This window comes from Bombus impatiens, unplaced genomic scaffold, assembly GCF_000188095.3.
Source record: "Bombus impatiens unplaced genomic scaffold, BIMP_2.2 scf_0129, whole genome shotgun sequence".
NCBI lineage: Eukaryota > Metazoa > Arthropoda > Insecta > Hymenoptera > Apidae > Bombus > Bombus impatiens.
The window spans coordinates 210078-237115 of NT_176548.1; the positions used below are offsets into that span (position 1 = coordinate 210078).

Here is a 27038-nt window from a genome sequence, read left to right on the forward strand (position 1 = left end):
GAAGCTTTCGACGACTCGGCTGTTTGTCGGTTATTCGAACGGTGTGCTTACACTGGCCGCGTGCACGCGAGACGAAAAGAAAGGAGGCAGATAGATTGTAAAATGGGTCGAATCAGAGGGCGACGGAGGCAAGGAAAAGCTGCATGGAATCTTTTCGGTGGAGTGGCCGAGAGTCGAGGTTTCTTCGGTGCCGTTAACACACGGTTGACTCTTTACTAATTCAACGCGGGAGCAAGGGCGAATTTTCGTCGGAACCGTTGAATCGAGACGAAGCAAGGGCGGGAATCGAGCGCGGGAAATGTTTGGTTGCTGATTCCTTTGCACCGTCGTATAGCTCCTACCGTCTTTCGTCTCCAAAGAAGGAATGGTTCGCGACGCGACCAATAAAATCGTTTCACGGTGGTAATAAAGGAAAACGCGCTTTCACGCTGCTCGTATTTTCAATGTCGTAACGGAATCACGCCTGGCCTGGGGAGAGCTATCATGGCTAGGGAAAAAAGGACAAAGCGAAAGAGAGGGGTGTGTGTATGGGTTGAGGAAAAAAAAGGAGATCAGAAAAAAAGCTTTCGCGCGAGCTGTTGAGAGAGGACGCGAAACGAGCGCGGAAAATCCGCTTTGGCCGCGCGGTGTCGTTAGCAGGCTAATTGGAATCCAATCAGTGCGATTAATCGTTTAACGCGTCGTGCCCACGTATCGGCGCAGCGGCGGCTGACGGTATTTAGGTATTTAATCGGGGAGAAAGAGCGGGCTATCGGTTGCATGGGCGTGAACCGTCGACTATATTTTACCACGCGCAAATCGGGATTCGGAATCTTTTGTTTTTCCCTGGCCGCAACTGGGCCACGAAAAACGAGGAACAAGAGACGCCCCAGAGAGCGCTACCACTCCACAGGGAAACATCTTTCTCTTGTGGTAACGCCGTGGAAGCGTAACGCGTCGGAAGAAACGTGCCTCTGTCGGACGTCGAATTTCGTTCGTTTACTCTGTGGGAAACCACCGCGTTTTCCCGGTTTTCTGTCCCTGTTTTTTCCCTTCTCCCCTCCTATTTCCCTGTTCCTTTCTCTCCTCCTGTTTCCCGCACGTTCATTAATTAAATCTACCTCGCCAGAGCGAGGATGCACGCGCGAGCGCGCGGGAGTGATAGAGAATGAGGGAGGTCACAGGCCACTACTGATACCGACTATGCAACATTCGGTAAAACGACGACGTAGCATGTCCGATTTTCCGGAAACCACATTGGAAACGCATCGATCGATCGATGAGCCTCGCGGGGAAAAAATGGTAGGAAAAGAGGTGGATCCGGAGAACGGCTAAAGCAGAACGACCGTCCAGCCAGCCAACCCATCGCATGGACGCGCGTTTCACCGGATCCCTGGTAATCCAGTTCTCGCGAACGGTGAACGGCCAACGGAGGAGGATTTAGCCGAGGAAAAATACGACGAGACTCTTCTGATCTTCCCTTAACATCCGCCTTTGCCGCGCCTCGTAATTCGGACGTAGAATCCACCGTCATGAAGATTCTTACGCTCGATCGGGAATAACGTCGGATTAGGCGAGGAGAAACATCCCGCGCTCTATGTTCAACCAACTTTCATCGAAGAAAACGAGAACACGCGCATAGCTGATGCAAATATGTAATGCGAAAGAGCCGTCTACTTCTCTCCGTCTGTACCGAAGGTAGTAAGCGCGAAAGTAAGAAGCTGCGTTGATTTGCGAGACGCGGAGGACGTTGACGAACAAAGGGACGAAGAAGCGGAGTACGGCGAAGTGTCGGAACAGTGGTAGAGACAGAGAACGAGAGCTCTGAGCGATTGCCATTTCGTACCTCAGGGTATCGTTGAGCGTTTCAGAGGCGAGGAAAGAAACGAGGGTGACGGGGGTGCGAAGGGGTTGGCTAAGTGGGAACGAAGAAAGACAAAGAGAGAGAGAAAGAGAGAGAGAGAGAGAGAGCGGCGGCGGACTATCGTCGAAGAAAGGCCGAGAAGAACGAGTATGTATCTGCATATAACCTGGTTTCTCACTCTCGCGAACGCAAGCTTTTACGCGGACACACAAGCCGATGTGTAGGAGAGACGAAGCTGAAACGAGTTCCCTTGGGAAGTGACCAGCCGTACCCCGTCCATGTTTCTCGAGTCGTACCTCCCGTCAGATATCCAGGAGAAGACCGACCACTCTCGGGAGACCGGACTAGTGCTTCTCAAACACAGGCCAGCCGGCCCTTCTATCCTTCATTACCTGGCTTCTCGTTCCAGCTTACTGTTCCGCCGAGAGTTTTCCTCGAGTACACCCACGTGCCACGCAAACGTAAACGCACCAACGAATCCGTGGCTCCTTTAAAGCCGACCTGTCGCTGCGTACGTGCCTCCCAGCGGCGATTACGCTTGCACCTGTATCGAATCTCTGCGAATTTGACCGCGTCGAATCGGAACTCGTTTATCCTCGCTGCTGCTTCGTAATCGTCGATTGTCAGTCGTGACTGATCGTGACCGCAGCCAACTCTCGCATCTCAAAAATTCTCGATATCGCGATCTTCGTACTTGGCAGTGTGGCAGGATTACGTATAGGACATAGTCGATGACGAGTAGTCAAACTCCTTGTAACTTCATAAAAATAGCATTCGATGAATTTTTGGTATATAGACGACCATAGAAGCGGATCGCGACGCGAATTGGCAGGAGCGTCGAGGTTGAAACGAATCGAGCGAGTCGCGTCTGCGAGCGTGTTCGATCGCTAGCGTCGCGTCGCGAAGCTAACGAGCCACGCTTTAATAGGCAAAGTTCCGTTTCGAGTCGTAAAATCGCGACTGCTGGTGACTTTATCGATGCAGAGGCGGGAACGGAGACAGAAGCGAAAAAGCGAACGAAGACAGCGAATTGGAAGCGGGCACGGGAACGAGACGGAGAGAAAGGAAGGTTAGATAGAGAGACCGGCCTTGCCGGATACGAGAGCCAGACCAGCAATATCGAGATGAGTTATTGTTCGCGGAGCACAATACGCTCAAATATGGAACGTAGCCGAGAAATTGATAGAAAAAATCCGTATGGCTCTACCAAAGGCTTTATTAATTCCTGCCAACGTCTCTGCAAATACGTAGCGAAATAGTCCGCGTTGAAAAAAATACGTGTGTCCAAACGAGCGCGCGCGAGCACACGCTACTGTTTCGCGATTGCAGAGGTGGCTGACCTAAGTTTTAAGGTTGTCGGAAAACGAGATGCAAAGGCAAAGTGATTTTACATAGAAAGGGCAAACAGTAGGCAAGGGGGGCGATTCGGTGGAATTATATTAGGCGGGCGCGCTCGCGCGATACTAAACAATGTATCGCCATTAAATAGACTTAAATCGTGGGACGCGGGCCTCCCCATCTTTGGTCGATCGATACAAGAGAATTCTCTGGCGACCGTTCATAGGGTGGATGACAGAAATAAGAGAGAGAAAGCGAGATGGAGGGTGAGGAGCGACCACGAGAAAACGCAGCGACAAAGGGAAATGGAGATGGAAAGAGTGGCAGTAGGGTGAGCGAGATTAAGGTAGGGGGACACAGTCCCTCGGTCCAAACTCGAGCGGCACGCTTCCACCTCGCTTTCGTGCCTCGACGACGTTTGCCTCGCCAGAGAAAAACGCCGGGGACGAATGACTCCTAGTAAATCGATTACGTGGACGGAAAACGCCATGGTTTTCGGTCTCGAATACCCCTCTTCCCCTTTCATTGACGTTCCCTCTCGTTCACTGTGAAAACCCAGTTTTATCGTTATCGTTATTCTATCGTCGGATTATTTCGATTTCGTTGGAATCAAGGAGGAGAAAAACCCACGATGATATCGTATTCATGCTTTCAGAATGTCGCTTACTCTCTCTCTCTCTCTCTCTCTCTCTCTCTCTCTCTCCCCCCTCCTCTCCTCCGTGTGTATATATACAGCTGGCTCGACAGTGCCAGAAGCACTCCCGTTGGATATAATATATCGTCCGGATGTTCGAAAGATGCTTTTGATTCCGTTTGATCGATATATTTTCATCGATATTTTACTTTTCGTTGCGATAAAAGTGCCTAAGCGCGTGGTTTCGTCGTGTTTCGTAAACCTGTTTCTGGACGTAGGTGAAGGAGCGGAAGTAAGGATTCGTCACCACTCGTGTCTCTCCCATCTGACGAATTCCTCAAGGACAACGTTTCCCTCGTTCATGTTGAAACAAGCCGAGCGTTTTCCTTTTGTCTCCGTTTCCGGTGCGTTTCTTTCTCTTCGCCGAGGGAATTCTCGTTCATTCTATGGGAATGCGATAATCTTGGACCCTTCTCGCGGGATTTCCGTAGCAGCGTATAGCCTTGCGATTCGGAAGGCGAGAAAAACTCGTGAGCTCTTCTCGTCTACGGATCGTCCCGCTGCTCGAGAGACGCTCCATTAAGCTTCTTCCAGGACTTTTTGCTAGGTAAAAAGACGCGGAACCGAGATTCGCTGCGCGGCAGCGATTCCATCTGGCCGCCTATGTTTCGTTCATTCTCTTTTCCACGATCATCTCTTCGTCCCCTTCTCGACGATCGTTTCGCAAAAACGTGCTCTTACGTCGGCTAAGGAATCATTGTTGCCTATTTTCTGGACGTGCAATTCGCCTCATCGCGTCTCCTCCTTCGTTCTTCTTCGACCCGTACGATCATCTTCCGAGGACCAGCCGAAACGGGTAGACGCGGTCGAGTAGCGTTCAAACATCGAGATCGTAGTCGGAATAAGAATATCGATCGGCGACTTGCTCGAAGCCGCGTAACCTCGATTCCCGCAAACGCTACGTGTCTACGCGTCTACCATGGTCTACGTGTCGCGACTGAGACGAAATATTCTTCCGTCTCGCCGGGGACCTCCTTATTACTCATAGCTTTCTCCGTTCTTGCTGACACTCCGGTCCATTCTCTCGTTCTCCAGGCGGAAGTCGAGGACGACCTGAAAGGATGAACAACGACAACCGCGAGCGTCGCAACTGATTCTCTTAGCTCGTTCACTGAGCAACTGCGCTTCCTTCCATGTGACGTGTCATCTTACAAGGTGCCATATCGAGTCGCCTGTTACGTCACACGTGAAAAAAACCCACCGATTTTCGGTCCGTAGCGGTATTTCGCCACGTCATTCACAGAAGAGTTTGAAATTTCGAATAACTACAACGTTCGTGTTCGCGTGGCTTTCGAAACGCAAAGAATTCAGGGAAGCGAACGAGACTGGTTAGTAGCCGGTGGGGGCTCGAGGGGAAGGAGGTGGATTACGTTTACGCGGTCGGACTCTTTTATTACGCCGGTTGCCGCGATTCGCGTACCTTTCATCGATCCAGCCACTATTCGAGTGTTTGCCGTGCCCTCGAGTCGGCTACCATTCGTTTTACTATTTGGATATTGCTGTCGTTATCCGAATAGAGGACGGTCCATCCGGTTGGCAGTTGCGTCGCGACCACCTTTTTCCAGGCGGCTTTCTCGTGGATATAGCTTGGTGAAAAACCGTGTAAAAGCAACCGTAGAAGTGGACGAGATAAAAGGAGGCGGGAACGTGGAAGACGCAGCTCGATGAGCGAGAAAGAAAACGGCGGCGATGATGGTGCACAACTTCGTTTTTAAGTAATTGCCGACCCTTTCGAGAGCTTTCATCGAGACGAAACGAAAAGCGCGCGAGCCTCCGTTCACTGCGAGCATTTCTGGAGTCTCGATTAAGCGATTAAACGAACCCCCTCCGGGGTGCTGCCGTATTTAATTTACCGCCATTCTCCGCCTACTACTCTGGAATTTCTTCCATTCTTATTCCTCTCCATCCGATCGCACCACCTGTCCTTTACCCTTATCTCTCGATCTTTGTCTCTCCACCCTATTCCCCTCATTTTCATATCCCGTCACCGGTCTTTCATTGTTCACTACGCGTCGTCAACCTCTGACGGAAATCGAGCCACGACGAAAGACGAATCGATTATATCCCCAGCTCGAAAGAAATTTCGACCTGTCTCACGAAGTACAGCTCGGGCGATAAAGGAAAGGCGGACCATCTGCCAAAGGAGAGGAACCACCATGGCGACGCTGCATCGACGTTTATCGGTGACTCGGAACGGACTCGATTCGGGTGACACTTGACAGCTCGTTAGCTCCTTTCCCCGACAGGAGAAATCGTGGTCACGCTCGTCTATTCCGGCTGTCGAGCCGGTACACGGTGCACCAATTTTCGCGCACAATTTTCCGCGTGAATCTGTCTCGGCTGAATTTACTTCGATGCCAGTATCATCCTTTCGCCTCTATCCTTTCGCCAACCGTGTTTCGTGTCCTGTGTCCGTACATTCTGGCCACTCGCCAGAATTAATTCCTACTCCTTAGACGATCCAACTACAACCCATCTGCGACCGGTTTTTGCTGCCCCGTTTACGACAGTGATATTTAAAAAACGTTTCTCTTTAATAATTCTACGTGACAAAAATCACTTTCTCTCCAGCTAGATAAGACACTTTACACTGAGAAAGAGGAAACATTCGTATTGCCGCGAGAGGTTCCAGTAAACAACGATCGATATCTAATATCTATTTTCATTTGTTTCTTTTCAGACAAAATGTACTCTCTTACCTGATAGCAATAGAAGAAGAAGAAAACGGAGGAAACTGGAGAAAGACAAACTCGAAGTTGGAGAAAAAGGAGGGTAGGAGGAGGCTGGACAGTGATTTCGTCCATCTCGATAGACGGAGAAAACGGCAGGTGTTCGTTGCGGAGCAGCTGCAATCACGACCACCATCTGCCGCAGTAATGCACGCCTCTTCCAAGTCTTCCAGTCTTGGAGAAGCGAGACTCGTTGCCTGAGGCATCCATCCTCAATTAGACGCCACCTGAAACACGTGCCCTTCTCGAATCCATGGATTTCGATGGCTTCTTTCTTCTCCACCTCCTTATCTCCTTCTTTTTCTCATTCCTCTTCTTGCTCGACTTCGCTCCTCTTTACCGGTTCTCTGCTTCGTATCTCCACGTTCCAAGGCTTCCTTTCTTTTTTCGACGCCACGCGTCATTATCCTTCGCTTCCTGGTATAGTGCCGATGTCATCGATCACCGATCCCCGTTTTTCGCGGCGACAGTTGGCAAGCACCAGGCTTTGCGTAAGCGTAAAAACAGCCCTGACACGTGCTGTCGTTGAAAATGTGAATCCGAATAAGAGATCCTGGATATCATGTTACCGCTTGATGATTATCTGGTCCGCAAGTTAACCTTTCGAAATAAAGTTGCTAATTTTCTAAGATCAATGCGCATTTGTATTCTTTTCTCGCTCATCTTTCCTGAAATTGCTTCTATAAAAGTTATTGCATAGAAAAGAATACTAACAATACTAACTTCACTCGAACAAAATACGTATACTGATGTACTAACATATGTATTTCTCTGGATTGATGGTAAATATTATATGACCGCACTTGGAATAGTTTTCTACATTACCGAGTTCGTAGGCAAACGAACTTGGCAAATGAACGTGTGGCGTCCTCTACCAAGACGAACCTATCTCACCGAATTATGTCGCGTTTACTTTTTCATCTTCTTAAAAGATAATAATATCATTAAACAAAAATTTTATTAAAAATTATTAAATTAAACATTACTTAAATTAAACGGAATTAATAAATTATTTTTCATTTTTACCAAGAGGGACGGTAATATTCTCGTCCGAATTAGTGGGAATTACCCCTTTGCTTTCCATTTGTTGTTTCAGTTTATATTTCTGTATCTTCCCACTAGCTGTTTTCGAATATTCCATTACGAATTCTATGTAACGTGGTATCTTAAAAGGCGCCATGCGACCCTTACAATATTCTCTCAATTCTTCTCTTCCAAGACTCGCGCCCTCTTGAAGACGCACGCAGGCGCATACCTGCTCCCCGTACACTTTATCGTAGGCGCCTATAACTTGTGCCTCAGCCACCAGAGGGTGTGTCATCAATACATCCTCGACCTCCTAGAACACGATTTGGCAAATAAACAAAATTAAACATAATGACTGGTATGTACACATACTTTTGGGAAAATGTTCTCTCCTCCCCGAATTATCATGTCTTTCAGTCTCCCGACTATCTGTCCATAACCATCCGATCTTAAGACGAATTGATCGCCAGTCATTAACCATCCATCTTTGGTAAGAGTCTTCTCGGTTGCCTCATTGTCGTTCCAATATTTCATCATGGTGCAGTAACCCCGAATCCAAAGTTCTCCGGAAGTACCGAATGGCACTGCGTTCCCATTCTCATCGACGACCTTTTCAATAGAGACAAAATTTAATTAAAAAAAGATTTACTTCGTAAATAACAAATACCGAATTTCGTATGATTTTTTGGTTACCATAGCTTCAACGTGATCGGCCAAATGGCCTACTGTATTCTCTGTCAATTCGTTATTTTCGTTGGGCAGCGTCTGAAAGATGACCGCCGTTGTCTCCGTCAGCCCGTATATCGTCTGTCAAACATGGCGAATCAGTAATTCGTAAGTTTGAAAGAGAGAATATGGCGAATATCAGCGATTCACGACGTACGAGGAACCTCGGAACCCGATTTCACGAAAGAGAACGTTATTGATCGAGGCCAAGAAACGATATTTCTCCTCGCAGAATCGTATTTATGCATACGAACCGAGGAGTTGCCCGTGCAAGATATGTGCATAGATAACGCGGGAAACGCGACGCGTTATGTCGGGCCGAATTAAGTACAACCCTGTCGTCGTGTCGACGACCTTCGTCCATTCCTATATCCTACCAACGTTCGTATGAATTTTGAAAATTGTATCTATCGAAGGAAATCCAACTGACGATTATTTTTTACAATTAAGATCATGTACGTTATACGTACATGCTCGATTTTTACGGCGGACATAGTGAACTGTTCAACTATACGGTCGCAAACATGATTACTTTGACATAAAGGCGCGCTCGCAAGTGCTCGTTCAAACGGTTAAAAAAGTAACGATCAAAATGTTAATATTATGATAACATGATTCTACGCTCGTGACTCTACATTTTTCTTATCACATCTGATCCCTACCTTCATGTTGTCAAAATGGAAGCATTTTCTTATTTTTTTGAAAAGCTCCGGCGACGCAGGAGCACCACCGGTGACGCCACAGGCTAAAGTTATTGGTGGCGGGTGAAGTCGTTGTTGAACGTCCAATAGATTGATCTTAAATAGATTGATCGTAAATAACAATATACAACACTAATACTTATTTACAACGAACAAATGAAAATTTTATTCATTTATCATATGAAACTTTCGAATCATTTCCTTACCCACATTGTTGGAGTTCCGTAAACGACATTGCACTTCTCACGTACTATCGCCTCCAATGATTTCACAGGATTAAATGAACGAGCTGGTAACACGAGCGTGATACCCGCGTGAAGCATACACATCAATCCTTTAATAATGCCAAACACATGAAAGAATGGAACGTTTAGGCAAACCTTGTGGTCGACGGTTAACTCTGTTTTTACGGCAGCCTAAACGATTGAAGTCCAAGAAAGATACTGCGATAAAGATTCGATCAGACATCATTGAGATAATTGCTTTGTTGAACGTCCAATAGATTGATCTTAAATAGATTGATCGTAAATAACAATATACAACACTAATACTTATTTACAACGAACAAATGAAAATTTTATTCATTTATCATATGAAACTTTCGAATCATTTCCTTACCCACATTGTTGGAGTTCCGTAAACGACATTGCACTTCTCACGTACTATCGCCTCCAATGATTTCACAGGATTAAATGAACGAGCTGGTAACACGAGCGTGATACCCGCGTGAAGCATACACATCAATCCTTTAATAATGCCAAACACATGAAAGAATGGAACGTTTAGGCAAACCTTGTGGTCGACGGTTAACTCTGTTTTTACGGCAGCCTAAACGATTGAAGTCCAAGAAAGATACTGCGATAAAGATTCGATCAGACATCATTGAGATAATTGCTGGCGATAGAGTATTATACCTGTTTCGAGTTGTTCATCACAGACCTATGTGATATCAACGTGGCTTTTGGTCTGCCAGTGGTTCCTGAAGTAAATTGTATATTACTACCATCATGACAAGATATCTGGTCCTGCTCTGCCGCGATCCACCGCGTCTCGATTCTGGTTGCGAGCTCCTCCACATCGATAAAGCGGCGAGTTCCACTACAACAATTTAGAAACGCGTTAACCGATCCATCGATCGATCGCGACAAGGTGGTAATGCATGTTAGAAACGGAATCGAAGTGTGCGTAATAGACTACAAAGCAGCGACTGACCATTAACCTAATTGCTCGTCAGTGATTCCTTTTCACGGAAAGAGATTATTAATCAAATCCACTGGATGATCAGACAAAACTTTGAAAGTTACGAGACACAATTGAAAATAGATCGACCGTGCAAGGGCGACGCAAAACTATCAATCGGATTGTCAATCGGTACGACTGGCCTGATTGTGGCTTGAAATCACGGGAGGAGGGACTCGAGGTCGCGCATTTAGGAAATTACCAAGCGTTTGGGTTAATTCGTTTCCGCTCGTTCGGCCGAATGATTATCGGTTTGCGGTTCGTTAGACGTTTGATCGAATATCTCGCCCATGAGATGCGATTCGAATCAACGAAATGAAAACAAAAGGGATAACCGTGTCGCGTGGCACATACGAATTGTTTATATGCCACGGTATACGTAGTCTGACCTAGCGATTATTCCAACAACTAAATCGAATAGGGACTGTACGTCGATTGTTGCCGCGTTTTACTACACGCGATATTCATGAATTAACAGATCGCACGAGAGCGAGTGCGAGAATACGTTAAAATTGCACCCCTGTTCGACCTCGTCCGCGTCTACTTATCACCAGGAATGACCAACCGCGACGAATTTACCTCGGAGGGATGCTTGTCGACCGCCGCTAACGACTCGATCCGATCGCGTTTCCTAAGAACAAAGGATTTACGTATACTTCGTCGCGTCCAACTTGTCCCTTTATCGACCCGTCGTTGCCGGATATCAAGAGTTATTGCACATTGTCCATTCCCTCGCTTAAATTAGACGAAATTCAAAGGAAACTCGAATATATCATTCGCAAGAGATAGAGTCACACGCGTCGCCTCAGAAGAATATTCATCTCATGATTAGAACTTAGGAAGTGTAGACAACCATGTTAGACGTTGACCGAACATTTCCTTACGTTACGTGATCCTTCGAATAGATAATTATGTGTTCCAAAGTAGGACACATTTGCTGGGCTTGAAGTAGCATGCGTGGATAATCCTGTGTTTTAAAATTGTCAGGTGATATCACAGCCTTTACGCCGACCTTTTGTATACAGTGGGTGAGCTCATCCATTTGATAGTTAGGATTGATAGCAACAAGAATGAAACCCGCTCTGCTGGCACACATGTAGGTAATTAACCATTCGACATCGTTGGGACCCCATAGTCCGAGACGATCGCCGCGCTTCATACCCAATTTCATTAAACCGGCAGCCAAACGATCGGCACGCCGAATGACATCGGAAAACGTCAATCGTATATTCTGATGTAGAGACACCACACACTCTCGATCAGGCCACCTTTCTGCAGCCGTTCCGATTAATTTTCCTATGGGTTCGTCGATCAATGGTACACTCCCATGCTGTAGCATGTGTGCCGGCTTATCTTGAAATAACCGTTGACTCGACATGTTACGTAATTTCCAAGAACTTCGAAGATCTACTACATAAAACGTTTGATAAATACGCTTAGATGATTTGTTTTTCTTTCGTGTCAATTATATATATTTTTGATAAATATCTTGTTACTCACCAAGCAATGAATGTTTCACATTAGCAACATTTTTGTAATATACGCGGTAACTAGTAGCTGGGAAGAAAAACGAATTCCTTGTAATAGAAAAACGAAACATTTCTTCAATTTATAGCTTTCCAAATCGATACGCACTTTACGGCTGCTGAGATAACACTGAGAGCCTTCCTTCAAGACGAACTACGTTGGAACATTTTAACTACGTATAGGTAATATTTATCTCTATATGTTTATCGCTTTATCCTCAACCGCATACATGCTGTTAACTATTCAAAATACCAAAGTCCATTAACGTTAATCTTGACGCTTTTGTGCACTTGACTTATGATACTGTACTAATCACCTTTTTTTTTTAAGGCAACGAAGATATCTTGCATGATTCAATTACATAATGGTGTACATACTGTGTTACATACTACATACATATGTATAAACGAGTCCCGATTGAATTACCAAGTGCAGTTACCTCACTCTACAATAAGGCGGTATACATGTATACATATATCTGTATCTTCATTTAAAGGTCTATAGCATGTTTTGTAAGTCATATTAAATTTAATTTATGTTTGTAAGGAACATGATGAAAGATACGACAAGGACACACATGGTTTATTTGAAACGTCGATCAAGCTCCTCCATTGGAATGTTGAGATATGAACGCAAAAGAAAAAATATATGTTCAAGTGAAAAAATGAAAGGTATGTAAGAAAAGTAAATCGGTTGCAGTAAGGAGGATAGCAGTGGTTAAAATCTAAGATCGAAGGACTCCACATAGACGGATGGCGTGCCTGCTGGCTCCGCGCCGGAAGTCGCGTGTCGACGTCGACCATGGCACCACCGTTCCACCTTCTGCTCCCCACTCTCGTGATAGGTTTCTCGGCTCTCCGAACCACCACTGCTGCCGCTGCTACCACCACCGAGTTCACCACCGGTTTACCGCATTTTCTAAGCATCCAACGGGGCGAGGGCTACGGTAGCTAGCGGGTGAGCCAGTTAGGCAACGTTATACGCGTCCGTGCAACCCGGTTGAATCGAGTTGTTCTTTGCTGGTGTGTACCGTTACCCTGTGGATTCCCGCACTACCGTGACAGTGATTGGTCGATCCTGCCCGAGCAGCGAGAGGGTCGAGGGAAGGCTACCCTTCGCGAGCCACGTAATGTCTTCAGAACCGCCAGGATAAACGCGGCGTTAGCACGCGTCCGACCAACTAAATCGCTCGTCCAACATCCAACTCTACCATTGGTTCTTTTTTTATTTCACTATCGACTCTTAGAAAATATCGGAAACAACGTAACAATTTATCAGTATAATGGTTTATAAACGTTAAGAGTTAAATACAACAAAACTAAAAACAGTGGAGATATAGATTTTTAAGTGACAAACGAAGTCGCCGTTCAAGCGTGAAACATGTCGGTTGACTACGATGAGAGATCGTACGGAGTACCATGAGCAGTAACAGTAAAAAGACATCGGGTGGGAAGGACGAAAAAAAGAATCCCTCCAGCAAAGAGGAAAGCCCAGTAAGCAAAGATGAGACCGGAGGATCAGCCTCGACGGGAAGTACCGGTGGAGGAACAAGCGCGGATGGGACACAACCTGGAAGCAAACCTGGATCGGCAGGAGCAACCAGCAGGGAAGCCGCACAAAAGCTCCTCGGGCTTGCCGCGCGTGGAGAATGGGCACCGGTGGACCAGCTGCTCAAATCTCTGGAGAAGGCGGTACAGAGCGTCGGAGAGGATGGTCCCCTTCTTCCTCTCGCTAGTATCATGGACCCGGTTAGTCAAAAAAGAAAATTCTCGCTAACAAAATAGCTCGTTGCCTCTATCTCAATCACTGCTCGATATATATTTTTAATTTTCAGGCAACGGGCATGACACCATTGATGTACGCAGTAAAAGACAATCGCACGGGATTGCTCGACCGAATGATTGAATTGGGAGCGGACGTAGGTGCCAGGAACAGCGCAAGTATTCCAAGAAATTCGAAGTATTTCAAGAAATTTGGTAGCTCTCCCTGGCGTGCTTTAACGAGTAAAATACAACTGGTAGATTCGCAGAATATTTTAGTTGCTTTTGAGACCGCTCCACATTTCACGGGCGGTGATAAGCGTTTTCGCGTTAAAATCTAATCGTCTTAATTGTGGCGATACTGGTTTTTGAACAAGTTCCCGGTCGCGTTGCGTGGCTGCGACACGTACTATTTGAATGACTGCATGATCATAGCCAGTGGAGACCATGGAACGTGTATAATTAACGATCTGCTTGTAATCCCTGTTAAGTCGAGTGAAGGAGGGTAAGATCGCGTGAAGGAGGGCCAAGGCCAAGGGGTTTACGGAGGTTAGAAAGTAAGCAAGCAAGTAGGCCGACGAGTGAGTAGGGCGAAAAAGTAGCTCGATTCTAGGAGATGATTAGGCACCTTCCAGATTTTATCGGCGCGTTTCTTCGCGGTAGTCATGCTTATGCGGCTACGTCCACGGTTGACCAATCCTAAAGCTCCTAGCAGATTATAAACCTACTAGGCAATCGTGACCCTTTCCGTGGGTATTTCCGCGATTACGCAAGTTCCTAGAATCTCCAAGAATTTTGCGAAAAAACTTAGGTGCGCCCCTTCATTAACTTTAAGTAATAGCTAATCGCAGAGATCGGGTTTTCTAGCCCCACCCAACGCGTCGGTTCGACGTCATTTTCAAATCGATCGGCGATAAACCATTCGTTTTATTCTGGGTGCGGCAAAATGCGATTTATAACCCGGTTTCCATACTAGCCACTTGACCCGGCGAATCTCGCTGGGTCTTACGATTTATTTCCATCTACCATAGCTAGTTGGAGCTATTCGATTCAATCGAGCGGAAGTAACTATGGCAGGAAGATGAAATCTTCACGTCGATCATACATAACCTAAAAATTGCGTTAACAAAATCCGTCTTCGTCTTTCGTAGGACAATTACAATGCTCTTCACATCGCGGCTATGTATTCGAGAGAGGATGTCGTCAAATTATTACTGTCAAAGCGGGGCGTCGATCCTTATGCCACTGGAGGAGTATGAACTTTTCTTTTCTCTTTTTCAGCTCATTAACTGTTCAAAATATGTGATATCTCTTTTATTATCCGAGTATAGCCGAGGCAACAAACAGCTGTACATTTGGTCGCGTCCAGACAAACAGGTACTGCGACTTCAATTTTACGAGCGTTATTGGCCGCCGCCGGCCGGGACATTAGATTGAAAGTTGATGGGGTAAGTAGTATGCGTCGAAGAAATCATTAGAATCCGATTCTTTTACCGCTTAAGTAATTTAACTACCTCTTGTAAGCATCAAACGTGGCAGCTTTGTGTCAGGCGTTCCTTGATCGAATTAACAGTTTTTGCGCGATTTCTATCGCGCATCGCTCCCAATTCTCGTTCACGTTTCTCGCGTGACACGAATGATGGCCCAGGACTATCGCGGCCTGGTACCGAACAGCTGTCATAATTCTCCTCTAGCTCGTTTCTTCTACTTTTTCTTCTTCTACCACCCTTCGGCACATTTCCATCTATTTCCCCTTCTTTCTCGCACGCACACTTACCAGCCTCTTAATGTTCCTTCGTTCTTTGTCTCGTAAACGAGCGAGATTATGCGATTCTAAGAGAAACTGCTCCCCAACGTCGATATTTACGTCTACATACGAATGTGACTATTTATGGAAATCGTATAGCGGATTCGTTTTTCTTTCCTCGCGAAAATCGATCTGACCAGCCGTCTAATGTCTCCCGATACTAAAGCAAAAATGGACCGTAGTCTATAAGAAATTGTTTCGAAAACACTGTCCTTGCATCACCATAATGTATTGTAGAAAGGAAAGATACCTTTGCTCTTGGCGGTGGAAGCTGGAAATCAATCGATGTGCAGGGAATTGTTGGCTCAACAGGCACCGGATCAGCTCCGTGCCACTACCACTACAGGTGACTCAGCCCTTCATCTGGCGGCTAGGAGACGGGACATCGATATGGTGCGAATATTGGTGGACTACGGGGCGACTGTGGATATGCAAAACGTATGAGAAAATCCTAGGATCTCGGAATTGCGGAAATGTTGCATACCTTTAAAGAAACGTCCTTTGAATGCGAATATTCTTCCAGGGTGATGGACAAACTGCATTACATATAGCGAGCGCTGAGGGTGACGAAACCCTCGTCAAGTACTTTTACGGTGTCAGAGCGTCAGCCTCCATCACTGATCATCAGGATCGTACTCCGATGCATCTAGCAGCAGAAAACGGGCATGCTTCTATTATTGAGTTGCTGGCTGATAAATTCAAAGCCAGCATATTTGAGAGGACAAAGGACGGATCAACACTGATGCATATAGCGTCATTGAACGGTCACTCGGAATGCGCGACGATGCTCTTCAAGAAGGGCGTCTACTTGCACATGCCAAATAAACGTGGCGCCAGATCAATTCACACGGCAGCCAAGTACGGTCATGTTGGCATCATAAGCACTCTCCTACAACGAGGTGAAAAGGTATTAGAATGGAAACTCACAAATATAGTTTTGTTCGATTAATCTTGGAAGAGAACTCGTTTAAATTAGTTGTTTGAACATTCTTTGTCGCATAGGTGGACGCAACTACGAACGACAATTACACTGCGCTGCATATAGCCGTGGAAAATGCAAAACCTGCGGTAGTAGAGACTCTGTTAGGTTACGGGGCCGAAGTTCACGTTCGAGGAGGAAAACTTCGGGAAACGCCTCTTCACATAGCAGCCAGAGTGCCTGACGGCGACAGATGTGCGCTGATGTTACTGAAATCTGGTGCAGGGCCAAATTTGACTACCGACGACGGTCAAACACCTGTGCACGTAGCGGCGAGCCATGGCAATTTGACGACGTTATTGCTTCTTCTGGAGGATGGCGGGGATCCTATGTACAAGTCGAAGGTATGATTTTTCCTCTTCTATCTGTCACTTCCTTTCTCTATGTTACGACGGAACGCATTTCGATAGAACGGAGAAACGCCACTTCACTTGGCATGTAGAGGATGCAAAGCCGACGTCGTGCGTCACTTGATCGAGTTTGTGAAGGAAAGAAAGGGTCCGGAAACAGCGACGGCCTACGTCAACAGTTTAACAAACGAAGGAGCGAGTGCATTACATTACGCCGCTCAGATCGAACCGTCGGAAGTTGAAATACCTGGTGACGACCGCGCAGTTATTCGAGCTCTTCTGGAAGGTGGAGCAGACGTTTCACTCCAAACAAAGCAAGCTCAAGAATCAGCGTTCCATCACTGCGCGTTAGCTGGAAACAACGAAGTTCTAACAGAGATGATAAGTGGTATGTCAGCCACGGAAGTACAGAAAGCGTTAAATCGTCAAAGCGCTGTCGGTTGGACCCCGTTGCTAATCGCTGCCCATCGCGGTCACATGGAGCTAGTGACCACGTTACTGGCGAATCACGCGAGAGTAGACGTATTTGACCTGGAGGGTAGGTCCGCGCTTCACCTGGCTGCCGAGCACGGCTACTTACAAGTCTGCGATGCGTTGTTGGCGAACAAAGCATTCATAAACTCCAAGTCCAGAGTCGGTAGAACAGCATTGCACTTAGCAGCGATGAACGGCTACTCGCATCTCGTCAAGTTCCTTGTGCAGGACCACGGGGCTGCGATAGACGTTCTTACGCTGAGAAAACAGACACCCCTTCATTTGGCAGCTGGTGCTGGCCAATTGGAAGTGTGCAAGCTTCTACTCGAACTCGGGGCAAGTATAGACGCGACCGACGATCAAGGTCAGAAACCGATTCATGCTGCAGCGATGAACAACTATGCGGAGGTGGCCCAGCTATTCCTTCAAAGACATCCCAGCTTAGTGATGGCATGTACCAAAGATGGGAACACATGCGCCCACATAGCGGCGATGCAGGGCAGCGTGCGCGTGATCGAAGAGCTGATGAAATTCGATCGGCAAGGTGTCATCTCTGCAAGAAACAAGTTAACCGAAGCGACTCCTCTTCAGCTGGCGGCCGAAGGAGGACATGCCGAGGTTGTTAAAGCGTTAGTCAGAGCAGGTGCTTCTTGTGCCGATGAGAATCGAGCGGGATTCACCGCGGTCCATTTGGCCGCACAACACGGACATGGTCAGGTATTGGAAGTGATGAGATCTTCTCAATCTCTTCGTATATCCAGTAAGAAGCTTGGGGTTACTGCCCTTCATGTTGCCGCGTACTTCGGTCAAGCCGGTAAGCTTATTCCACCGATTGTATCTTAGGAGAGAAGCATCCCAAGCATAATCTTCGTTTCTTAACAACGATATTAATATAAACAATGTATTCTAACACTAGGCTTGTCGAGCTTCAGAGATAGTAACCACGCTTATTACAAAGCGGAGATGTCGCTTGGAGGCTTTCCCGCGTTAGACTTTACCCTGTAAGACAGTAAAACAATGTATTTTTCGTTCAGATACCGTGCGGGAACTCTTAACCAACGTACCTGGAACGGTGAAATCCGATCCCCCAACTGGTGGCTCTCTGGTAGGAGAATTAGGAAGCGAATCCGGAATGACACCTTTACACTTGGCTGCTTACTCCGGAAACGAAAACGTCGTACGACTGCTGTTAAACTCGGCTGGCGTACAGGTATCCAAACGAAAAAAAAAAAAAAAGAAACAGTATACGGACTTTTTAATGGCGATGAGCTGATGCCAAATCATTGCCTAAGGTGGAGGCAGCGACCACGGAAAACGGCTTTAATCCCCTCCATTTGGCCTGTTTCGGAGGTCACATTACGGTGGTGGGCCTTCTGTTGAGCAGATCGGCAGAATTGTTACATAGCTCAGACCGATACGGTAAAACTGGTCTGCACATCGCCGCGACTCACGGTCACTATCAAATGGTGGAAGTTCTGCTCGGTCAGGGAGCAGAAATAAACGCGACTGATAAAAATGGCTGGACGCCGTTGCATTGCGCCGCTCGCGCCGGTTATCTTGATGTTGTTAAATTGCTAGTCGAAAGCGGAGCCTCACCGAAAAGTGAAACTAATCTCGGAAGCGCGCCGATTTGGTTCGCCGCTTCAGAGGGTCACAACGACGTGCTCAAGTATCTCATGGAGAAGGAGCACGATACATACGCTCTGATGGAGGATAAGAGGGTAAGCTATAATCGCCACTGCTTCTCTCCGTGACTTTTTTCTTTTTCGTGTAATTTCTTTTCTCTTGAAACTCGAGCTTCGACAACGCAATTGGCACAGCACGGAATTTCGAAACTTTTAACGCGAACAATGATCATTGCTCGGTCGAACCAATAAATTTTGGCGAGTGTCGACGTCAAATAACAAGCACGCGATTCCCAACTTTTCACTTTGCTCCCCTGATGGTTGATTTCGTTCGTGATGCACTTGATCGATTCGAACTCGTTGATTTTTCAGTTCGTCTATAATATGATGGTCTGCAGTAAGAGCCACAACAATAAACCGATCGAGGAATTCGTGCTGGTATCGCCGGCACCAGTAGACACGGCAGCAAAGCTCTCCAATATCTACATGAAATTGTCGGAGAAAGAGAAGGAGAGAGCTAAAGACTTGATAGCCGCCGGCAAACAATGCGAAGCGATGGCCACGGAATTGTTAGCTCTAGCCGCAGGCGCCGACTCGGCTGGAAGAATTCTTACCTCGATGGATCGCAGAAACGTGGAATTCTTGGACGTTCTGATCGAGAACGAGCAGAAGGAGGTGATTGCGCATACGGTGGTACAACGATATCTTCAAGAACTGTGGCAGGGCAGCTTGAATTGGAACGCCTTCAGGACGATTCTTCTATTCGTCGCATTCCTCATCTGTCCGCCAGTATGGGTGGTGTTCGCTCTTCCGCTCGGTCACAAGTACAATAACGTTCCCATCATAAAATTCATGTCGTACCTCACGTCTCACATATATCTGATGGTCTTCCTTTTACTGGTCGGTATAATTCCTATATATCCGGTGGTAAGACCGAGTCTATTACCGTACTGGTACGAATGGTGTCTTCTCGTGATGCTGTCTGGACTTTTGCTCTTCGAGCTGACTAATCCTAGCGACAAGAGCGGACTAGGCTGGATCAAATTGGCGGTGCTATTGTTCGGCATCTGTGGAGTAGCGTTCCATCTTATGGGCTTCGTGCTAGTTCAACGACAGTACTGGCCAACCCTGCTCTACCTCAGGAATCAACTATTCGCTCTGAGCTTCTTGCTGGCTTGTGTGCAAATCCTCGACTTCCTCTCGTTTCACCATCTCTTTGGACCATGGGCGATCATCATCGGAAACCTGATGAAGGATCTCGCCAGATTTCTTGCTGTGTTAGCCATCTTTGTGTTTGGTTTCTCGATGCACTTCGTTGCGCTGAACCAAGCCTTCAAGAATCAATCGACTCAAGACATGCGCGAGGACAAAAAGAAAAAGGGCGCCTTCTACGACGGTAAGTTCGACGCACATGATTAGCCGTGATCTTTTCTAGAATGTAGCAGAGAGAGAGAAAGGGAGAGAGAAATTACCTCCTAATTTTTACCCCCGTCTTATTCCTCGGATATACGATCGCAGCCACTCTATGAAAAAAAAGATAGGCGGCGCGGTCGATGGGACCGCGAACATGCGATACGCGGATACACGAATAAAAACACGCGTACTCGATGCTTCTCATCCCCTGAAAAGGTAGTATTCGATATTCGAAATCGTTCGAATTAATCAATGGCAGTGAATGACGAATCATTCCTTGTCCATCGCGATGCCTCGCAGGCCTCCGATGATTTAATAATTTCGAAGACGAAGACTAAAACCTATCGTTGTCCCGACTATACCATAGAACAGCCTAGTTGCCTCGAGACAAACGCATAATCGGATAAATTGCAATGATAGATTTGTTGGCCAATGTTACGGAATGGATGATGGAGACGCCATCGACGGCGCCTCCTCGTCGACACCTCCGTTACAAGACAAAACCACCTGAGTGTTGTGACGATAGCTCCCGAAATAGTAAGTTTTGAAAGCCGATTGAGAACGTTAACGAGAACCAGAACGGAACGTGAATTGAATGGCAATGACACGTGCACAACGGAATGCAGGACACGATTCTTCTTGGTGTCGTACCGTCTGCATTGTGCGTTTGCCCGATGTGTGTTGCCTGCTGGGACTGCTGCCTGATTCCAATTAACATAAATATTTGTAACATTGCGAGAAATGTTTCTCATTCCGCTGTAACCTGTGCTGTGATTCGGGCTTGTGACGAATATCCGGGACAACTCCGCACTATGTCCAGTTTCCTTTATTTTTCTCTATGACGATCAATGCCATAAATTCCTGAAACATGTTCATACTCACGTACAACACGAAAGACAAAAGGATGTTGATGCTTTTCCCAAATCCTAATTGCCTGGTCGCGAGTCCGAATCGCAGCTACTCGGTGTCTACAGCTCGATCTCGGTTCCGATCTCGAGATCTTAGCGTCCCACCGAGTGGATTGGCGACCACCGCCGGTTTCTTCCTTATTTCACGGAGGCGCCAATCGAGCGCGCGTTTCTCCACAGCCTCTATTGTGCATCGTACGCATTTCTCTAAACATACAAAAGTAATGTTATCTTTTTCGTGCTATTCGAGTCTTGCGCAATGCGTGTTTTGTATGTCACTAATCGACCAAGTCGAATTACGACCTCGAAAAGCGTCGGGTTGGTCCACATCCAGACGTTCGATCCCGATGTGCCACCCGATGCGCGCACTTCTCCATTTTTTTCTGTGACTGTCTCTAACTGCCGGAAACCGCCTCGACTCAATATCCGTTTTAGACTTCCCTATCCCTCCTCTCGTCCTCGAGACGTCCTCCTTTTCTCCTTCGAATCCCTCTCTTCGTTTAAAGTCGCGGCCGCTTTACGTGTACTTCCTCACGATCTTGGGGAGCAACGAAGCGTCCGATTTTTCCTTGCATGCGCACGGTAAATAGTTCTCTTTCTACGTACGTGTTCGCTCGTGCGGCTACGTCGCCGCAAGATCAAGACAAAAAGAGAAAAAGAATGCTCGCCGCGCCGTCTGCATGCTGCATCTCATCGTCCAAAACAAACGAATCAATTGTGAACCTCGTGAATTCCGAGAACCCGGTAGAAAGAAGAACATGCGGAAAGCCCGCACATTCTGATGATCGATAAAATACACTTGCCTTTGTAGATCCTCGATACATCCCACGAATTTGCTATCGCAAATTCTTGCGTCTTAACACAAAAGAAAACAAAAATGCGAACGGAATAGAAATAATAATAACAGGTATACCACCTTGAAAGTTAAACGACACCGAATAATTACATAGCGTGGATCGATTGAAGCTCACGGAACGTCCGGCATGCATTCAACGTTATTCGCAAGCATGGCCAATCTGTATTAGCATGAGCATGTTCGTACATTCATTGTTCGTTCGATCGTTCGTTCGTTCTAATGTACGTATGATATACCACACCCGCATCCATACATAGCGAGTCCACCAGTAGCCGCCTAAAGGCACGAAGCAACAGTCACGAGAGAAAACACAAAAAAAAAGACAAATCAAGAAACGTATGTGCCTCGAATTCCAGTAAAGATGAATCCTGTACTCGCCTTCGAGTATCTGTTCTTCGCCGTCTTTGGCCAAACGACCCACGGCGAACTGAAGGTCGAGACTAATCAGCCGCAGTGGACCTCGGTCCTGTTCAAGTTGACCTTTGGCGTATACATGTTGGTCTCAGTAGTTGTATTAATTAATCTACTGATCGCCATGATGAGCGACACCTACCAGCGGATACAGGCGCAATCGGACATTGAGTGGAAATACGGACTCAGTAAACTGATCCGAAATATGCACAGGTAAGCCGGCAAACGTGTTTCGTATACAAGACCAATTGGATTTCTCAGACCCGCGTTCAGAACATAAATACCCGCCTATTTCCGTTTCTTGTGCTAAGGAAGCAATACGTATTCCCCGAAAAAAGTCTGCTACTCCACTGCTAGTTTTCGCTGTCAGTTTCCCGCATTGAACCGCCTCCGCGCCGCATGTTCCGTCACCGTGTAGTTCTTTTTCGTGAAACGAATCTGTGGGATAGGCTGGACACACGATTCCGTGTTGCAGAACGACCACCGCCCCATCGCCTCTTAACTTGCTCACTACTTGGATCGTGTATTTCATCAAAGTGTGCAGGCAACACGCTGCAAAACGAAAACGTCCCTCTTTAGTCCACATGATGGGACTTCAGCGAGCTGCTCGTCTCTCACCTAGATCGAAGATGGGCGCGAAGTGGCTGGCCAAAGTGAAGAAAGGTCAAGTCAGACCGAAAGACAGTGTAACCTTGTCCGTGGTGCACTTGAGTCCTCTTGGAAGTCAATTGTCTTTCAATAGTGCTACAAGACTCGAAAGCGTAGTCGATTGGGATTCGATCCGTAAGAAATATTTAGCTCTGTCCGGGAACGAGCCTGAAAAAGAAGCAGACAAGGATACCAAAAACGAGGATGACGAGAAAGAGGATGAAAACGTACCGACGGTTTCTAACTCCTCCATGGTACCAACAACAATGACGCCACCTATCTAGAGGAAGCTGATTTTTCGCCTCGGAAAAATACACAAGTTCGATTCGATGATTGCGAATTTGATTTTACCGGACGCAATGCCGTATACGAGTTCTCGTCGCGCTAATACCGCATTGAAAATAGCTACGACATCAAAATATTCTAGGTAACAACTCGTAGTTGGATTCATATCACCTTTTGAAGGTCGACCGGCTATTCGCGAGATATAATCAACATGCTATCGTTTCGGAATTTACGTAAGTAGTCCCGCGAACACGAAATAGAGAAGTACGATTATGATATCGTGCGTCTGTAAACATTTAACCCAGCATGGCTATCCTACTTCTGGAGTGCACTAGAACTACCTTTGGTTCCTTCCTATGGTAGGATTTGTAGATGATTGCTCGTCTAGAGCGATCTGAGTTCATCCTTATAAACGCATCCCTTAGTTTAAGAAGTTAGTAGAATAACGCGTTCTACTACGACTTAGCGTTTAGCTATAGTGACACTATCTTAAAAACGTCGAGGTCAACAAAAAAAAAAAGAAAAACATGCACGTACTAACACGCATACAGATATACACAACATGTACATACGTACGTACTTCACAAACAGATTGAAGAACATAAAATCTATCGCGGTACACAGAGTTTTCACGAGACGTATCGTTCCCACGTATTTCCAGTCAGGATGAGTCCCGTATTGGCCGTTGAGTTATTGTTCTTCGCCATCTTCGGTCAGACGACCCACGAACAATTCAAGGTCGAAAAAACGCAGCCCGAGTGGACCAAAGTTCTCTTCAAGCTCACCTTTGGTATTTATATGCTGGTTTCGGTGGTTGTGCTGATTAATCTGCTAATTGCCATGATGAGTGACACTTACCAACGGATACAAGCTCAGTCCGACATCGAATGGAAATACGGATTGAGTAAGCTTGTTAGAAATATGCACAGGTAAGGAATTATAATCGTTGCTCATTGATAAGAAATGTCGAGCTCTCCTGTAGCGTACCCTTTGACAATCGAAATCGAGATAGAACCGATATCGATTTCCGATGCGATAAGAAACGCCGTTGTATGCTCGCGCAATTTGAACGAGACACGTTCGTTCGAACGGTCGCGGAAATTCTAATTGATTAGATACGTTTATCGATGTGCAGGACAAGCACAGCGCCATCGCCACTGAATCTCCTTACCACCTGGATGGCATATTTGTACAAACTCTGCAAAAAGCGGGCTGCAAAAAAGCAACGACCTTCTCTTGTCCGCTTGATGGGATTGCAAAGAACCGATGCGCTTTCAGCGCGGTCCAGAATGGGCGCCAAGTGGTTGTCCAAAGTGAAAAAAGCACAGGTGGCTCACAAGGATAGCGTTGCTTTATCGGTTGTTCACCTGAGTCCTCTTGGTAGCCAATTATCATTCAGTAACGTTGTCAGAATCGATAACGTTGTTGATTGGGAAGCGGTCCGACACAAGTATCGTGATCTTTATGGTGAAAATATTGAGAAACATGTCGAAGAATCGAAAGAATCTACCGATCATGAATCCCTACCGACTGTTCTGGAAAGTTCGTTGGCCGGTGTTCCCGTGGCAGGAAGCCAAACTACACTTACTTCTATTCCTTGAATCGATTGATTATTTGCAATCGATATATTGGTTAAAGTTGAACCTAATTGAACTTGTCCTCCTGGTTTTGGATTACTATAGTAAAACGACGTTATATCGTTTCGTTTAATTGATGTGTACAGTTTCGTCTCATACGTACTTTCTCATTAAAATAAACATCCAAATTAATCGGATCATTCTGTGATTCTACTATTATTCGCGGACCTTTTACCCTCCCTCGCATCGATGCAACGATTACCGCCTCGATCATGTTTTAGAGAAGACTACCAAAGGAATGATGCTGTATAGCAACAATGCATAGGAACTTAACGTATCTTTAATGGTTAGTCCATCTATATGTATGGTCACTCGTATTGCCTTGCTCTTTAATTGTCACACTAACAAATCGATAAACTAATTCCACTGCGTTAATGAAATGTTACTGAGTGCATGCGTGCATGCTCATTAGCCGAATATCACCATGCTTACAGACTAATACAATCGAATGCGTATTTCCAAAATTCGATCGTATCGCGAAATTGGTGCATCGACCGTCTGCCGTTCGATTAGTTCTCAATCAAATCATAACATGATCATGACACACCGATTATCGATCTTCATCGATTAGGATCACTCGCACGAGATATCACGATGTCTTGAAATCGATCTAACGAGCGAATATTCATTCATATGTCGTCTAAAATATTCCAATTTCATTAATGATCATTTAAATTATGCTCCTTTTCCAATGTGATAACTACTCTTATCCTACCTATATTATCTTTTCATCTCCATCGCATGTTTCGCATTTCATGCTGTATATATCCCTTTCTTTCAATCAATGTCATTAAATTTAGCAATTGGGGCGCAACGATTAAAGTGCAAATTCACGCAAAATGAATCACGTAATTGAAGACGCAATGTAAGAATGATCTTTGCGTTCCTCTAGGAATACCTTTGACAATTTTAGATGCTTGAATACATTCTTTCAGTGAAAGTGAATCCCATCGATATTACGGAAAATCTTTTCTTCGCTATTTTTGGCCAAAAGGATACGGATGACTTCACGATATCATTAAAACGAAAAATGCAACCAAATTGGACAATATATTTCTTTAAGGTCAGACTAATATTCACAACTACTCGTGCACGATTCGTACCTCAAGGATTGACCTTCAATGCTCTCGTATTCTGACAGATATCTTTCTCTCTATATATGTTGGTTAGTGTTATTGTACTAATCAATCTATTAATCGCGATGATGTCCGACACATATCAAAGTATTCAGTCGCAAAGCGATATCGAATGGAAATATGGATTGAGCAAACTTATTCGTAAAATGCAAAAGTAAGTAACTCGCAAAAAATATACCTATACATGTCAAAAACAAACTTCCATGTTGTAAAGAAAAGCGAAAAGCACATTTACAACTAATACGTCAAAATGTTTTACTGTAAATGTAACTTTTTAAGAACACGTACTGCACCTTCGCCGTTGAATCTCGTTACTTCCTGGATTTCATATATTGGAAGAGCGTGTAAAAATCGAAGCGGCGAACGTAAAACTGGTGTAATGCACCTATTTACGGGACATACATTTATTCAGGTAAGTCAAAGGTCGATAGTAAATAAGTAATAAATAGCAACAAATTTCTCTTTTCGCTTAGGACAATGGAGTATTATCTCAGCAGCGTGACGTCATTAACTTTCCATTACTTCAATCAAGTCCATTGGAAAATCAATTATCTTTGAAAGATTCCATAAGAATTGAAAATGCCGTCAAATGGGATTTCGTAAGACAAAAATATAGAATGCGATTTGGTAACGAAATCGAAAAACCTCTTCCAGAAAAGCCGTCTACGACTAATACGAACCGTTGAATGATTTTATGTGTAGTTTCCTGATACTTACATATATACACCGTAGATTCGCCATTTTCTCACACACGATCTTTGTATCTTCTACATATTTGATATCCCTTTTATCTTGACCATTAAATATAAAGAAAAATATTTCTGTATCACTAGTAAAAAAATGTAAAAATTATCTAAAGGTTTTAAATGAGTGTTAAGTAAAGCATTTTTATGAAATATAATTTCTTTTTCATAATATAAGAGTAC

General features: G+C 45.6%; 3 protein-coding genes and 2 long non-coding RNA genes across 14 annotated transcripts in view; 2 read left to right on the forward strand and 3 right to left on the reverse strand.

Annotated features, from left to right (window-relative positions):
- LOC112212182 overlaps positions 1-7239 on the forward strand; it is a 78249-nt gene extending 71010 nt beyond the window's left edge. The window contains exon 3 of the mRNA XM_024365167.2: positions 6556-7239. Coding sequence (XP_024220935.1) covers positions 6556-6805 — 250 coding nt within the window. The 3' untranslated portion in view covers positions 6806-7239. The remainder of the gene's footprint in view (positions 1-6555) is intronic.
- A 112-nt stretch (positions 7240-7351) lies between these two features.
- Positions 7352-12182, reverse strand: LOC100747755 (medium-chain acyl-CoA ligase ACSF2, mitochondrial). Of its 2 annotated transcripts, none has more exons than XM_033318924.1 (8): positions 11797-12182; positions 11406-11706; positions 9972-10155; positions 9676-9885; positions 9019-9153; positions 8324-8437; positions 8003-8239; positions 7352-7943 (listed from the first exon to the last, which is right to left on the reverse strand). In XM_033318924.1, exons 1-8 carry the CDS (start codon positions 11894-11896, stop codon positions 7614-7616), a joined length of 1611 nt encoding a protein of 536 aa, XP_033174815.1. In that variant the 5' UTR covers positions 11897-12182; the 3' UTR covers positions 7352-7613. The 2 variants fall into 2 exon arrangements, with proteins under 2 accessions (XP_033174815.1, XP_003486710.2); XM_003486662.4 differs by having other exon boundaries at positions 11181-11706; positions 11797-12181.
- On the forward strand, positions 11880-26982 carry LOC100740373 (serine/threonine-protein phosphatase 6 regulatory ankyrin repeat subunit A). Of its 8 annotated transcripts, none has more exons than XM_024365142.2 (16): positions 11880-12005; positions 12370-13571; positions 13658-13759; positions 14735-14836; positions 14915-15031; positions 15628-15828; positions 15914-16297; positions 16393-16713; positions 16780-18007; positions 18228-18403; positions 18486-18914; positions 19191-20214; positions 25912-26039; positions 26118-26266; positions 26392-26524; positions 26586-26982. In XM_024365142.2, exons 2-16 carry the CDS (start codon positions 13242-13244, stop codon positions 26796-26798), a joined length of 5037 nt encoding a protein of 1678 aa, XP_024220910.1. In that variant the 5' UTR covers positions 11880-12005; positions 12370-13241; the 3' UTR covers positions 26799-26982. The 8 variants fall into 8 exon arrangements, with proteins under 8 accessions (XP_024220910.1, XP_033174812.1, XP_024220908.1 ...); XM_033318921.1 differs by lacking the exons at positions 25912-26039; positions 26118-26266; positions 26392-26524; positions 26586-26982 and adding exons at positions 20652-20768; positions 24001-24268; positions 24475-25116 and having other exon boundaries at positions 12370-12780; positions 12888-13571; XM_024365140.2 differs by lacking the exons at positions 25912-26039; positions 26118-26266; positions 26392-26524; positions 26586-26982 and adding exons at positions 20652-20768; positions 24001-24268; positions 24475-25116 and having other exon boundaries at positions 12370-12494; positions 12572-13571.
- Positions 15029-22345, reverse strand: LOC105680281. Its single transcript, XR_001102007.3, has 5 exons — positions 21443-22345; positions 21114-21346; positions 15875-16036; positions 15641-15811; positions 15029-15550 (listed from the first exon to the last, which is right to left on the reverse strand). It is a non-coding gene; the product is annotated as an uncharacterized LOC105680281 (long non-coding RNA).
- LOC117151257 lies at positions 22818-24288 on the reverse strand. 2 transcript variants are annotated; one of them, XR_004461038.1, is made up of 3 exons: positions 24198-24288; positions 23025-23222; positions 22818-22958 (listed from the first exon to the last, which is right to left on the reverse strand). It is a non-coding gene; the product is annotated as an uncharacterized LOC117151257 (long non-coding RNA). The 2 variants fall into 2 exon arrangements; XR_004461039.1 differs by lacking the exon at positions 24198-24288 and adding an exon at positions 23920-24031.
- Positions 26983-27038: the final 56 nt, after the last annotated feature.

What these genes read in the sequence shown, in the direction of transcription:
- LOC100747755 (XM_003486662.4), bottom strand. Translation starts at nt 11,896, where the DNA reads ATGTTTCGTTTTTCTATTACAAGGAATTCGTTTTTCTTCCCAGCTACT. An exon ending in TCCATTTTGACAACATGAAG is followed by an intron (nt 8,438 to 9,018) that starts GTAGGGATCAGA and finishes CATGTTTGACAG; the next exon opens with ACGATATACGGGCTGACGGA. An exon ending in GAGAGAACATTTTCCCAAAA is followed by an intron (nt 7,944 to 8,002) that starts GTATGTGTACAT and finishes ATCGTGTTCTAG; the next exon opens with GAGGTCGAGGATGTATTGAT.
- LOC100740373 (XM_024365139.2), top strand. Translation starts at nt 13,242, where the DNA reads ATGAGCAGTAACAGTAAAAAGACATCGGGTGGGAAGGACGAAAAAAAG. An exon ending in TTAGATTGAAAGTTGATGGG is followed by an intron (nt 15,032 to 15,627) that starts GTAAGTAGTATG and finishes AATGTATTGTAG; the next exon opens with AAAGGAAAGATACCTTTGCT. An exon ending in CTCTGATGGAGGATAAGAGG is followed by an intron (nt 18,915 to 19,190) that starts GTAAGCTATAAT and finishes TTGATTTTTCAG; the next exon opens with TTCGTCTATAATATGATGGT.